The sequence below is a fragment of the Lethenteron reissneri genome, chromosome 56 (genome assembly GCF_015708825.2).
Source record: "Lethenteron reissneri isolate LAM-NWPU_2019-01 chromosome 56, ASM1570882v1, whole genome shotgun sequence".
Lineage (NCBI taxonomy): Eukaryota > Metazoa > Chordata > Hyperoartia > Petromyzontiformes > Petromyzontidae > Lethenteron > Lethenteron reissneri.
In genome coordinates this window covers 4,530,686-4,546,040 of record NC_083834.1, presented here as the reverse complement: position 1 = coordinate 4,546,040, position 15,355 = coordinate 4,530,686, and the positions used below count along the sequence as shown (strand labels likewise).

Below are 15,355 nucleotides of genomic sequence, written 5' to 3'. Positions count from 1 at the left end.
ACCGTCAGATCCGGCCTTCCCATAGCGCCCTGCTTGCTCCACCCCCGTTCACCTCGCTTCCGATTGGACCCGAGGTGAACGGCGGGCCCTCCCATACGCCCCCCATACTGGGCTCCGCCCCCCAATACCCCGGGCCGTATGATTGGGCCAGAGCCCAGCAGCGAACCCCGTTTACGCTCACATTACAGTAGTATAAGGTGATGATTGGAGAGTGGTGCTGCCTGAATACTGGATGAAACTGCACTATTTTTAAGGTCTTTTGAGATGTAAAAACGGTCAATCCTTGACTGCGACAGTGTCCTGTCAGCTCGGGTTCTTGTAAAGGTGAAACCTTGCTGCTTCGGATGTTGCGTACGCCACACGTCTATGAGACTGTACGTGCGGAGCACCTGCCGCAAGGTGTTCAGGACACTGCTTTTGCACTGCTCGGTGCCAGTGCAGTCGAGGACATTCAGCCTACAGTTAAAATCCCCCAAAAGCAGATACTCGTCATTTGGGATGTTTTTGAGATAGTTCTGTAACGCATTGGAAAAATTCCGCATCATTGATGGGTGTATAGTTGTTTATGAGATGGACAGAATTGTCATTAATTTTGATTGTTATGTTGAGGGCTCTTCCCGTTACTACCTCAACTTGGTTAACTACGGTGGGTGTAAACCCTGGTGCAAATAACGTTGCCACTCCTGAAGAATAATGAGTAAGGTGACTGAAAAACAAATCTCCTTTCCATTCTGTTTCTCATTCATTTTCTTCGCTGGTTGTAAGACACGTCTCTTGCACAAAGAGCACCGAGGCTTTGTGTATTTTTGTGAGCGACAGCACAAAGTGTCTCTTGACCGCACCTCTACACCCATTCATATTTATTGTGGCTATCTGCAGCATTATGTGTCAGTGGAGTTGTTGCCAGGTGTGTTTTCTTTCCACGTAGTTATTTGGATCAGGAAGTACCTGATCCCTTTCCTTTCCAGATGACGACTTTCCGTGTCTCTTGAAGTCCTGCTAAAAATTGAGTAGGGAGGCTATAATTGCCTCCACATTTTGCCACCTTGACAGAGCTGCAGTCACTCTTCTGAGCCATACACTCCCTCAAAAATGTTCCATAGCTCCGACTGTGAGAATATTGGTGCCACTTCTGTCAGCTCAGCAGATGTCAGATAATACACCAAGACAAATCCTGAGCAAATACATCTCTGAGCAAGTACGTCTCTGCCGGGAGATGAACACCAGTTTCTTTACGACACTGGGCGATTTCTTCTCCATCGGCGTTGGCGGATGGGATGGTATTTTCATCTCCTTGGTCTTTCACACCTGCAGCTGTGCTCATTCAGCTCTGGGCCCCGATGTTTGCAACGTGCCACTGACCGCTTACACAAGCACCTGCAGGTGTCAGGGTCTGGCCTTTCCGCGCATGGTTTGGACAAGTCGGGAGATTTTTGTCGTTCTCGTGATCTCCGCTCACATTTGGTGCGCTGCTGAAAAGACATTTCTCCATAACCTGCATTGTGGCGTAGTTTGAATTTATAAACCCGTAGAGTAATGTTGGCGGTCTCTGTGGGGAGACATTCGTGGTTCTCGTCGTTGCAACATCCAGAGCAGCGTAAGAGCGGCACGCACGACGGCCGGAAGAAGTGCTCCACCTCATCTGGATACTCGTGCAGGATGTCGATCACCGTTTCCATCGGCTGGCAGTAACGCCGCCTCATCACCTCGTCAAACTTCATCACTCCATTCTTCAGATGACTTTGTCCAGACGAAACACTCGTGGGCTGGCCCGGTGCCGTTGTGCTGGTCCCACACGTCCACACCCAGCGAGTGCCACAGCTGCAAAGTTCAAGGTCACCCTCAATGAGCCACTTGTAGCCACAACACAGACGAGGTCACGGAGAGGTCACAGCGAGGTCACGACACTCCTTCCCCTCTCTCATTTTTCTTTCACCCCTCTCCTTCTGTCCCCTCCCTGCCCTCCCTCTCTCCCCTCCCCTTAATGGAGTCTGAAAAGATGGCAAGCACCATCTTTTCAGACTCCATGAAGAAAATCACCTTTCCGCTCATTTTGGAGGCGTACTTTATTGAGCCTTCGGGCACGATGGTGCCCAGCGCTTCCACGTAGACTTCGATCGGGACATCGGTGGAAGCCGAGCAGCGGATTCCAGCCTTGCGTGGAGGCGCCAGCTGCTGCTGCTGCTGCTGCAGGCGCCTTGCAGGCCCCAGAGACTATCCTTGCATAGGCGCGGTAGCTTTTGCATACGTTGTTACGGGTCGCGTAGACATTTTCCCCGTTTGTGGGATATGTTACACACATGCTATTAAAGCTAGCCTCTATTTTTTTCAGTAGCCAGGATTTTAAAAAAAAAAAATTTATTAATGATATGAAGATGGTCTATTCTGTGTTATTAACCAGCGTAATACTATTACTGCTATTCACGCAGAGCTCTCTTGGAGAAAAAGTGAAACATGTTATAGTATACTCTTAGTTCTTTACGTGACTTTACCGAAAGAACTAAGAGTATGAATCCTTGGAGTCACGAAAGCTTCAAATCTAGAATTAATACATGTTATAGTCCTCAGTATTTTACAAGAGAAGAAAAAAAGAAAAATGTCGAAAAAGAAGCACACTAACAAAAAGATAATAACGTAAACACGCTCACAGCACAAAACAAGGGGGTCAAAAGGGGATGCACTGTACTCACACCAACTCGAGTGGTACAGTGTTAACACGGATGTGTTCACTTGGAAACACACCAGACAAAGGGACAAAAAATTGAATCACAAAAAAATCACAACACTCAAAAATAGTTTGAGGAACAAAGGAACTCAAAATCGAAATGAAAATAAAGAAAAGCGTAATTATGAAATCAACTATCAAATTAAATTGGGGGATGTGCGGAGAACAAAGGCACCAATACACTGTAGAGAGCACAGTCACGCCCTGAAGAGTGAAAACAACATAAAAGAACAAAGAAAGAAAAATAAGAAGTCTAAATAAACAAACAACTGATCACAAATGTGTATAAAGCAAGACACTTACTATTGGTGAAAATAAATCCCAAGAAAAGGTGAAGAAAATAAAGTTGTAGAGGTGTAAAGACTGTGTCAGCAAGTCTCGATGTGAAGACAGGGTGTCAGCAAGTCTCGATGTGAAGACAAGGCGCCAGCAAGTCTGGAGGATCTTGGTTGGGAAATTCCCCAGAGTGTCCAAAATAGACAACTTGGGGAAATTCCCCCAGAGAATCCACGAGGATAAAAGCAGGGCAAGAAGGGATGTTCGGGGCTGTCGAGAGGGACTTGGGCCGTCATCACTGTCTTCACGTCGTCACTGTTTGCTCAGTCATATGATCTCCACGTCGCCATTATCTCATGACGACATGGTCCCAAGCTACATTACGTGCAATAAAAGAAACCTCTATAGCTCGAGTCCGGAGTGGTTACAACTGGTGTCAGGAGTGGAAAGAATAAAATGTTAAGATACAGCAGAAAAAAAACCACTGGAAGCAACTTCGGACGAAAGGAGAGGAAGATGAAGAAGCCTCCCTCCAAGCAACCCCCGGAACAGGGATCCCGGTCAAAGAAACCCTGGGACGATCGGCAATGGCAGGATGAAGACGGAGTCGGATGGCCGGCAGCTGCAGCCGTTAACCACGGAGGGGTGGCATGAGGTTACAGGACGGCTCGACCTGCTCCTTACAGCCGTCGCGCAGCTCTCACTGCAGCTGGCCACGACGGCGGCGAGCAGGGGCACCGCGGAGAGCACAGAATGGGACACGACGGAAGAGCCTGCGCGATCGCCAGCCACCACGCTTGCTGCGGTGGAGCCAGTGCGATCATCGCCCACATGCTGCCACGACCGCGGCATAAGCGACGCAGGAAACGGCCGCCATTATGGCCGCAACGCAGCAAACGGCTGACATTTTGGCCGCGACACGGGAAACGGCAGCCATTTTTCCGCGACTGATGCGACGCGGCAACCGGCCGCCATTGCTCCCGCAGTCGACGCGACGTGGCAACCGGTCGCCATGGCAACAGCGTCCCGGGGAGCGACCGAGCCGGCTCTGAGAACGCAAGAGAGAGCATCAGATCAGCTGCGACGGCTGCCCCCCGTCAAAGAATTTGTCGCTGCCGGCGGGGACTGGGCCGCTTTTACTCGCCGTTTTGGTGTGGCCTATCAGTCAGAGTTGACAGAAGAGGAGGCTCTGCGGGTCCTGCCAATGGTCCTCGACAACGACGCTCTTGCGGCATTCCGAGCCGTTCCAGTCAAGTCGAGGGCCACACTTCAACAGGCCTACGGGGAGATGGCGGCCGTCTTTGAGCCACCATCCAACACGCAGCAGAAGTTCCTAGCAACGGAGGCGGGGGAGGCTGAAATGCCCCTCGCCTACCGCAGCGCTTTGATGGCGCTTGGGCAGGCAGCCTATCCACGTATGGATCAGGCCGCACTGGACTCGCTAACGATGGACAAATTGCTGGTGTTGGCGCAGGAGACGGGGATTGGTGCTGCCTGTCGTTGGTGAAGAAGCGCAGACGTCCCTATGGGTGGCCAGGTGCCTGCAAGCTCATGACAGCATGAACCGGCGGCCTCGGGTAGTAGCCTGGCCACGTGAGCCCCAGTTGAGCTGTGCCTTGACTGCCCGATAGGCAAGGAGCAATGACACGACGGTGCAGCAGGATCCGGAGCTGGAGAGGAAAGGGACTGTGGCAGTACAAGGCTGGGTTCAGCGACAAGGGCAGACCTCGCCGCTACCTTGAGGTTGGAGGCCTAGGGGGGAGGCGACCCCCCCCCCCCCCTCCCGCAGCAGAGACCTGCCATCACCTGCTTCAGATGTGGTCAGCCTGGACTCATCGCCCAAGGATGCCAGAGCGACGCCCGATCAACTGCGACATCGTCTACATCCAACCTTCCGCCGACGTCCACTCCACAGCCCCAGCAGGCAAGTCGTGACACACCAGACACCCGGCCTGAACCACATCACGCATCTTCATCACAGAGTTTGAACGTCATTTACATTCCACATCCCTTAACCATCGACGAGGTACAGCAAGTTCCCACTCTAGGCGGCTGGCCACATTCGAGCACCCAACGGAGGAAGTTGGCTCACCGGGATGTGGCGGCGTCGGCCAGCACATCGGCAGCAGGCTGGCTACATCGAGGGGATGGAACTACGCGTGTTAATAGACACGGGGGCATCGGCCACTATCATATCACGAGTAATTTTTTACACGTTGCCATCAGGGAGCCGTTGCGTTACGCCAGTAAGAAATGGCCGTATTGCGGCTAACGGAGGGAGCATGGGAATCATGGGCCAGGTAGAAGCTCGTGTAAAGTTTGGGAAATTGGAAATTTCGGGACCTGTATTGATTTCCAAAGCACTGGCAGTACCGTGTCTCTTGGGTACTGATTTTCTGAGTAAAATGCCCCTAAAAATTCTGACAGATTTAGGATGTATCGAAATGCCATCAGGACAGCGATTATTTTGTATGAACTCCCCGGCTAAAAGTTAGGTTGCGAACGGTTCCATTGTGGCCTTGATAAAGGAATCAATAGAGATTCTGCCAAGCACGCAAATGTTAGTTCCTCTACGATACCGCAGCCGCCTTAAATTGACTGACCCTGAGGCGGGAGTGCTTCTCACTCCTTCAAACACAGCGACCCGGGGGCTTACGCTGGTGGGTGCGCAGATGCTTTTACGAAATGTAGGAGACTAGTGGTGGTCCCGGCGGGTACGGTTCTGGCTCGCGCGACGGCTGCAGGTTGCGAGGCTGCTTAGTCCGCAGGGGGGGACATAATAGGCACAGTGGATAAAAGGGCCGAGGTAAATGAGAAATGGGCAGAAGAATTGTGCGGGGAAAACCAAAATCTATCCGAGGCACAACACAATGATTTGCGGTCATTGCTAGAACAATTTTCTGACATTTTTAACAAGAGCAAATTCGACATTGGTCGTACCTCGCTGCTACAGCATCACATTGATACTGGTGATGCTGCTCCTAATCAACAGAACTCATATCGGCTGAGTCCTGCCGAAAAGGAAAATAGACAGCTGGCAGTAGAGGAAATGTTGGTGGCGGATATAATCTCACCATCAACAAGCCCCTGGAGAGCACCGGTGGTATTGGTTAAAAGCAGGACGGAAATCTGAGATTTTGCGTAGATTTCCGAAAATTTAACAAAGTCTCGGTGAAAAATTCGTATCCGCTTCCACGGATGGACGACTCCCTTGACGCATTATCGGGCGCCCGTTTTTTTTCCACACTGGATTTTCTTTCGGGGTTCTGGCAGCTGCCCTTGAATGAATCATCAAAACCAAAAACTGTATTTAGAACACCTCAAGGGCTGTATCATTTCAATTGTCTTCCCATGGGATTACATTCGGCACTGGCCACATTTCAGAGGCTCATGGAGTTAGTCCTAGCAGGACTGCAATGGGATTTGTGCCTCGTTTATTTGGACGATGTGATTGTATTCGATCGCACGTTCGAGGAGCACTTGCAACGGTTGCGAGCGATATTCTCGTTTGGCTAATCTAAAATTTTAACCTGCAAAATGTAATCTCTTACAAACCTCGGTATTTTATTTGGGCCACATTGTTAGCGCTTCTGGCATAGCTACAGATCCAGACAAAACGGCATGTGTACGCGACTGGCCAATCCCCAACACGGTCGGGGAGGTGCGCAGTTTCTTTGGATTTGCCTCCTACTACCGCCGGTTTGTTCCACAGTTCACGACATTTGCAAAACCCTTACACGCCCTGATGGCCAAAAACCATAGGTTTCAATGGGGGGGAGGAGGAGGAGGAGGCTGCATTTGTTAAGCTGCAAAGTCGCCTTGCTAATGCGCCCCCTCGATTATCCAGATTTCTCCCTGCCGTTTATTTTGGACACGGATGCCAGTGACGTCGGCATAGGGGCTGTTCTCTCTCTCAAGTTAAAGGCGTGGTTGAGAAGGTTATTGCTTACGGAAGTCGGGTCCTCACACCAACGGAACAGCGGTATTGTGTCACCCACCAATAACTTTTGGCCATGTTCCACTTCACCCAACAGTATAGGCCCATACCTATATGGCAGGGAGTTCGTTATTCATACTGACCATGCAGCCCGGCAGTACTCCCTACGAGTGGACCAGCCTTCGGGTCAGCTCTCGCGCTGGCTAGAGATACTGCAAGAGTATTTCTTCCGCATGGTCTATCGAAAGGGCTTGAGGCACTGCGACGCGGATGCATTATCTCGGTTGCCTCCGGGAGAACGGTGTGCATGTGCGTTGGGTGGGTGCGGGACGCTGTAGACCTCTTGCAGCTGGCTTGCCAAAGGTCGTGGCTGCGCTGGGTGAGACAGAACCAGCCAGGGTGGTTCCACCCACGGATAACACTTTGGGGCTCGCGCTGCTGGAATGGGGGCAACTCCAAATGGAGGACAGCTCTCTGTTAACTTTGCGGCGCCACGCTGAAGCAAATCGCCACAACCCCCACCTCTAAGGGAGTCTCGCGAGTTGTGCTCCAAGAAGTGTTGTTGATGAGATGGGACGAGGTCTCACAGCATCAGTGCCTAGTGGTCCCCACTTCCCTGCCGGGAAAACTAACTCAAGCGGAATACGAAATTAAGCTGTTGCACCTCGACCACCAGAAAATACTCCTAACCTTACAACGGGATTTTTATTGGCCGGGGATATAAAATGATGTCCACCATATTGTGGCGGGTTGCATGGACTGTGCGTGCCGAAAGCCCCCAATGAAAAAATCTCAGTCCCCGTCACAAATCCATCACCGTGTCCCGAATCAATGAAATGGTGGCACTAGACATCCTGGGACCATTTCCGTGTACACAAAAGGAAAGCAAGTTTCTATTGGCGATTGGTTGAGCTAGAATATTTTACCCGCTGGCCTACGGCTTGGCCGCTGCCTGACCGAACAGCCGCATCCATCGCAGAGGCAATTCCTCCACGGTTACGTTTTAGACAAGCGTGCCCCTGAGCAGCTTGTCACTGACCAGGGGCGACAAACTGCTGCGCGAAGTGTGTGAGGCACTTTGGTAGGAAAAAGATTAAAACATCACCATACCATCCTCAAACGGATGGGATGGTGGAACGCTTGCACAGAACTATAACATCTATGCTCTGCCAAGTGGTAAATGAGGCACAAACAGATTGGGACTTGCATGTTCCGGGAGTTCTCGCAGCATATCGAATGGCCCCACACGCCTCTATGGGATTTTCCCCGTTTTTTATTATGTATGGCTGGGAAAATGAGCCAACCATAGAAACTCAATTGGGTACGGCCTCAGGGAAGAAGAAGAAAACATCAATTTCCGGGCCACTGCACGTTACGCTGAGTCGTGTGTCAGAGGAACACGAGGCAGCCAGAGAAAATACCGCCAGAGCGCAAGCCGCTAATGAAAAGAACACAGGGCGACGGGAACGCGTGCTTCCATGGGCGGTCGGGGACAAAGGGAAGGTTGCATTGCCGACAGGTACCGCCGGGTACGTCCCCTAAGTTGCACCGCCCATGGCAAGGTCCAGTGGAGGTCATAGAGGTGAAACGGCCGCAGTGTGTACTAAAACAGACAGGGCGTCGCCGCTGGTTTATCCACCCGTCATGTCTCAAACATCCACACCCAGACAGCTCATCCCCATGTCCTGTACGGCCGATGTCTGGTGTGTCCGACGTGCCGGGGCGCTCGGCTACGGAAACTGCACGCCGCAGGAAAGTTGTTGTGCCGCCCACAGTTTCCACGCCTGTCAAGCCCGGGGTGTCCCAAGAATCCGTCACATGCAAGGGACCTGACTCGGGAGCCCGCTCGAATTCGTCAAGGGAGGCCGGGGATTGGCCCATGGGCCCACCCCCCCCCCCCCCAAGGCGGTTGGGCGAAACCTTAACGCCCGGGACGGCACAAGATTCCAGAAAAGACAAGGGACCGGCATTGAGAACCCGCCCAAAGTGCGCAAGGATGCGCTAGTAGGCCCAAAACAAACCCAGGGACATTCAAGATCCCCTCCCTTGAGCTGCGTGCAGATGGTTTGTTGTTAAATGGGTTATTGTTGTTGTTACTGGGTGAGTGGAGTCACACTAATCACCCCTTAAAATAGCCTGTGGAACTCGCGATCGTCACACGTCAGATTACAAAGTTCCTCACTGTAACGCACGGTTCCACTAAAAATGGTTATTAGCCGAGACGGCTAATTTTTTAAGAGGGGGGGGAGGGGTGATGTAAAGACTGTCAGCAAGTCTTGATGTGAAGACAGGGTGTCAGCGAGGCTGGATGCGAAAACAAGGTGCCAGCAAGTCTGGAGGATCTTGGTTGGGAAATTCCCCAGAGGTCCTTGGTTGCAAAATTCCCCATTTTGCTGTCTTCACATCGTCGCTGTCTTCACGTCGTCACTGTCTGCTCGGTCATTCGATCTCCACGTCGGCATTATCTCATGACGACGTGGTCCGAAGCTACATCACGTGCAATAAAAGAAACCTCGACAGCTCGAGTCCGGAGTCGACACAGAGGTAAGGCGAGAAGCTCTGCTTGATAAACACGTCTCTCTCCCTCCCTCCTCCCTCTCCTGTCTCTCTCCCCTCCCTCTCCCCTCCCGCCTCTCTCTCCCCTCCCATGTCCCGTCCCCGCTCTCCCCCGCATCGGTCCGTGCCACCCCAGGCATTGGCTCGTGGTGACGGAGGAGAGCGGCGCCCAGGTGACGGCTCGCCAGGAGCCGCGCCTCGTGCTGGTCGAGGTCTCGTGGGACTCCGCCGCCGCCGGCCTCCTGCGCTTCACCGTGCCCGGCGTTGCCGCCGCCCTGGCCGTGCCCATCTCGCTGCCGCCCACCAACCCCGTCCGCACATGCAGGTCCCGTGCTCGCTCTCCGGGGGGCTCTGTGGGAGGATCGACCGCTGGGGGGCGGCGCGATGTGGCGTGACGCGACGTGACGTGACGTGGCGTGTCGTCACGTGTCGTATCGTGGCTTGATGTGTCTAGGCGTGACGTGACATGTCCGTAGCGTGTCGTGTCGTCACGTGACTTGACTTGACGTGACGTGTAGTGATGTGACGTGACGTGACATGTCCGTGACGTGATGTGACGTGTCGTGGCGTGTCGTCACATGACGTGACGTCACGTGACTTGGCGTGACGTGACGTCACGTGACTTGGCGTGACGTGACGTCACGTGACTCGGCGTGACGTGTCGTGGCGTGCAGGGTGTTTGGCATGGACGTGCCTGGCCGTGACTGTGGCGACGAGGCTGCGGCCTGGTTCACGGCGTTCCTGGCGAGCGCCGTCCCCCTCCGCCTCGTCCACTTTGAGGACGGCATGGAGCCCCGGCAGCTGCTCCGGATGTCCGCGCCGTGCATCCCCCTCATCGCCCACACCCCCGCCGACAAGGTCCCTCCCCCCTCCTGGGGTTTGCTCGGCGTCGGTTGTCAGTTGACCGTTAGGCCGCTAGTTTTCCTTTTTAAATCCTTTATATTAAGTTCGCTTGCTGCTTTGCGCGCTTACGACCGTGCAAATCTTTCGGTCGTTTTTTGACCCACTTCCCGTGATCCAATCGAGCTGACATTTTGCACACAGACTCGTTGTGCGTGACAATTTATTTTCGTGAAAATTTTTTTCCAAAATGTTACACTTTTTAGGAAAAAAAAAATTATATTTAATTACCAATTGCTTAATGCTGGCAGGCAATCATCTGACCCATAGGTGCAAGCCATCTCAAGCCAGAGGACGAGAGGACTCTAGCCGCCACGCATATAAAGGATTTATAGTGAAAAACTTTGTTTTTACGGGTTAATTTTTTCACCGTGATGACGACGGCAAAAACGACATCAACAACAAGGTAGAGTCTCGTTTGTGTGAGTGACCAAACGTAAGAAATTAAAATCGATTGCAGCAATGAAGCAAATGGAAATCGGAACGGACACAAACGCCGCGGATATCGCGCGGGGGAACTGTAAATGTAATACGGACACGGTTAGCTTTGTGTATATATGTACGTGTGAATGTGTACGTGTGAATGCATACTGTGTGTGTACGTTGAACTTCTTTCGCACCGTACGTAGCTACACTCGCCCATCCTCCGATTAGCGTGTTTGGGTATGTACGGTGCTAAAGAAGTTCAACGTACACACATAGACTCACAGTCACTCACCCACTCACAGTCACTTATACAGTCACTCACCCACTCACACAGTCACTCACCCACTCACACAGCCACTCACACAGTCACTCACCCACTCACACAGTCACTCACCTACTCACATAGTCACTCACCTACTCACACAATCACTCGCCCACTCACACAGTCACCCACACACTCACAGTCACTCACCTACTCACACAATCACTCACCCACTCACACAGTCACCCAGACACTCAAACAGTCACTCACCCACTCACGCAGTCACCCACACACTCACATAGTCACTCACCCACTCACATAGTCACTCACCCACTCACACAGTCACTCACCCACTCACATAGTCACTCACCCACTCACACAGTCACTCACCCACTCACTTAGTCACTCACCCACTCACATAGTCACTCACCCACTCACACAGTCACTCACCCACTCACACAGTCACTCACCCACTCACACAGTCACTCACCTACTCACATAGTCACTCACCCACTCACACAGTCACTCACCCACTCACACAGTCACTCACCCACTCACACAGCCACTCACCCACTCACACAGTCACTCACCCACTCACACAGTCATTCACCCACTCACACAGTCACTCACCCACACACTCACCCACACACTCACACAGTCACCCACACACTCACACAGTCACTCACCCACTCAAATAGTCACTCACCCACACACTCACCCACTCCCCCCGCCTTCTCACTCCCCGCCCCCCCCCCCAGGTGGCCTACTCAGACTACAGCCCCTACATGCTGATGACCGAGGCGTCGATGGAAGACCTCCACGCCAAGCTGGAGAAAAAAAATGTCTCCCTTCGCAACTTCCGGCCCAACATCGTCGTGAGCGATTGTGCGGCGTTCGACGAGGTGACCTTCGTCGCGCCCTGCACGTAACCCCCCCCCCCCCACCCACCCCCCCCTCCAGAAGTTCAACGTTACGCCCACACGAGCAGAACGTGAATGTCGTAGTGTCGTAGTGTCGTAGTATCGTCATGTCGTAGTGTGAACGTGTCGTAGTGTTGTCATGTCAACGTGTCGTAGTATCGACGTGTCGACGTTGTGTTGACGTGTCGTGTCGTCATGTCAACGTGTCGTAGTGTTGACGTTTTGTTGTGGTGTTGTTGACGTAGTGTTGACGTTTTGTTGTGGTGTTGTTGACGTAGTGTCGACGTTTTGTTGTGGTGTTGTTGACGTAGTGTCGACGTTTTGTTGTGGTGTTGTTGACGTAGTGTCGACGTTTTGTTGTGGTGTTGTTGACGTAGTGTCGACGTTTTGTTGTGGTGTTGTTGACATAGTGTCGACGTTTTGTTGTGGTGTTGTTGACGTAGTGTCGTAGTGTCGACGTTTTCTTGTGGTGTCGTAGTGTCGACGTGTCGTCGTGTTGTCGTGTCGACGTTGTGTTGACGCGTCGTGTGGTCATGTCAACGTGTTGTCGTGTTGACGTGTTGACGTGTCGTCATGTTATCTTGTTGACGCGTCGTGTGGTCATGTCAACGTGTTGTCGTGTTGACGTGTTGATGTTGTGTTGTCGTGTCAACGTGTTGTCATGTCGTAGTGTCATCGTGTTGTTGTGTTGACGTGTCGTGTTGACGTGTCATTGTGTTGTCGTGTCGCGGTGTCGTCGTTGTGTTGACGTTGTGTTGACGTTGTGTTGACGTGTTGACGTTGTGTTGACGTGTCGCGGTGTCGTCGTGTGTGCAGGACTCGTGGGAGCGGCTGGAGATCGGCACGGTGCGGCTGAGGAAGCTGAAGCGATGCGACCGGTACGGTACACTCCCTGCCTTGACCTCCACGGTACACTCCCTGTCACCACCCCACGGTACACTCCCTGTCACGACCCCACGGTACACTCCCTGCCTTGACCCCCACGGTACACTCCCTGTCACGACCCCCACGGTACACTCCCTGTCACCACCCCCAAGGTACACTCCCTGTCACCACCCCCACGGTACACTCCCTGTCACGACCCCCACGGTACACTCCCTGCCTTGACCCCCACGGTACACTCCCTGTCACGACCCCCACGGTACACTCCCTGTCACCACCCCCACGGTACATTCCCTGCCACCACCCCCACGGTACACTCCCTGTCACCACCCCCACGGTACACTCCCTGTCACCACCCCCACGGTACATTCCCTGCCACCACCCCCACGGTACACTCCCTGTCACCACCCCCACGGTACACTCCCTGTCACCACCCCCACGGTACACTCCCTGTCACCACCCCCACGGTACACTCCCTGTCACCACCCCCACGGTACACTCCCTGTCACGACCCCCACGGTACACTCCCTGTCACGACCCCCACGGTACACTCCCTGTCACGACCCCCACGGTACACTCCCTGTCACCACCCCCACGGTACACTCCCTGTCACCACCCCCACGGTACACTCCCTGCCTTGACCCCCACGGTACACTCCCTGTCACGACCCCCACGGTACACTCCCTGTCACCACCCCCACGGTACACTCCCTGTCACCACCCCCACGGTACACTCCCTGCCTTGACCCCCACGGTACACTCCCTGTCACCACCCCCACGGTACACTCCCTGTCACCACCCCCACGGTACACTCCCTGCCTTGACCCCCACGGTACACTCCCTGTCACGACCCCCACAGTACACTCCCTGCCACCACCCCCACGGTACACTCCCTGTCACCACCCCCACGGTACACTCCCTGCCACCACCCCCACGGTACACTCCCTGTCACCACCCCCACGGTACACTCCCTGTCACGACCCCCACGGTACACTCCCTGCCACCACCCCCACGGTACACTCCCTGTCACCACCCCCACGGTACACTCCCTGTCACCACCCCCACGGTACACTCCCTGTCACGACCCCCACGGTACACTCCCTGCCACCACCCCCACGGTACACTCCCTGCCACCACCCCCACGGTACACTCCCTGTCACCACCCCCACGGTACACTCCCTGTCACGACCCCCACGGTACACGCCCTGTCACCACCCCAGGGTAAACTCCCTGTCACGACCCCCACGGTACACTCCCTGTCACGACCCCCACGGTACACTCCCTGCCTCGACCCCCACGGTACACTCCCTGCCACCACCCCCACGGTACACTCCCTGTCACCACCCCCACGGTACACTCCCTGTCACCACCCCACGGTACACTCCCTGCCTCGACCCCCACGGTACACTCCCTGTCACCACCCCCACGGTACACTCCCTGTCACCACCCCACGGTACACTCCCTGCCTCGACCCCCACGGTACACTCCCTGTCACGACCCCCACGGTACACTCCCTGCCTCGACCCCCACGGTACACTCCCTGTCACCACCCCCACGGTACACTCCCTGCCTCGACCCCCACGGTACACTCCCTGTCACCACCCCACGGTACACTCCCTGCCTCGACCCCCACGGTACACTCCCTGTCACGACCCCCACGGTACACTCCCTGCCTCGACCCCCACGGTACACTCCCTGTCACCACCCCCACGGTACACTCCCTGTCACGACCCCCACGGTACACTCCCTGTCACCACCCCACGGTACACTCCCTGCCTCGACCCCCACGGTACACTCCCTGTCACCACCCCCACGGTACACTCCCTGCCACCACCCCACGATACACTCCCTGCCACCACCCCCACGGTACACTCCCTGCCACGACCCCCACGGTACACTCCCTGCCACCACCCCCGCGGTACACTCCCTGCCACCACCCCCGCGGTACACTCCCTGTCACCACCCCCACGGTACACTCCCTGCCACCACCCCCGCGGTACACTCCCTGCCACCACCCCCACGGTACACTCCCTGTCACCACCCCCACGGTACACTCCCTGTCACCACCCCCACGGTACACTCCCTGCCTCGACCCCCACGGTACACTCCCTGCCTCGACCCCACGGTACACTCCCTGTCACCACCCCCATGGTACACTCCCTGTCACGACCCCCACGGTACACTCCCTGCGAGTGAGTGAGGTGGTGGTGGTGAGTGTGGGTGAGTGAGTGAGTGAGGTGGTGGTGAGTGAGTGAGTGAGGTGGTGGTGAGTGAGTGAGTGAGGAGCTGGTGGTGAGTGTGAGTGAGGAGCTGGTGGTGAGTGTGAGTGAGTGAGGTGGTGGTGGTGAGTGAGTGAGTGAGGTGGTGGTGAGTGAGTGAGTGAGGAGCTGGTGGTGAGTGTGAGTGAGGAGCTGGTGGTGGTGAGTGTGAGTGAGGTGGTGGTGGTGAGTGAGTGAGTGAGGAGCTGGTGGT

The 15,355-nt window shown here is 54.5% G+C and overlaps 2 protein-coding genes across 4 annotated transcripts in view; one reads left to right on the top strand and one right to left on the bottom strand.

Annotated features, from left to right (window-relative positions):
• LOC133356975 (mitochondrial amidoxime reducing component 2-like) overlaps window positions 1-15,355 on the top strand; it is a 35,298-nt gene that overhangs the window by 17,400 nt on the left and 2,543 nt on the right. For all 3 annotated transcript variants that reach the window (XM_061574708.1, XM_061574709.1, XM_061574710.1), the window contains exons 3-6: window positions 9,631-9,819; window positions 10,169-10,352; window positions 11,841-11,984; window positions 12,819-12,880. In XM_061574708.1, coding sequence (XP_061430692.1) covers window positions 9,631-9,819; window positions 10,169-10,352; window positions 11,841-11,984; window positions 12,819-12,880 — 579 coding nt within the window. The remainder of the gene's footprint in view (window positions 1-9,630; window positions 9,820-10,168; window positions 10,353-11,840; window positions 11,985-12,818; window positions 12,881-15,355) is intronic.
• LOC133356998 (vascular endothelial growth factor A-like) lies at window positions 1,287-1,745 on the bottom strand. The gene has a single exon (XM_061574744.1). The coding sequence runs from the start codon at window positions 1,719-1,721 to the stop codon at window positions 1,287-1,289; it is 435 nt and encodes a 144-aa protein (XP_061430728.1). The 5' UTR covers window positions 1,722-1,745.

Bases quoted from the DNA above. Each gene is read 5' to 3' on its own strand.
- LOC133356998 (XM_061574744.1), bottom strand. From the start codon at position 1,721: ATGAAGTTTGACGAGGTGATGAGGCGGCGTTACTGCCAGCCGATGGAA.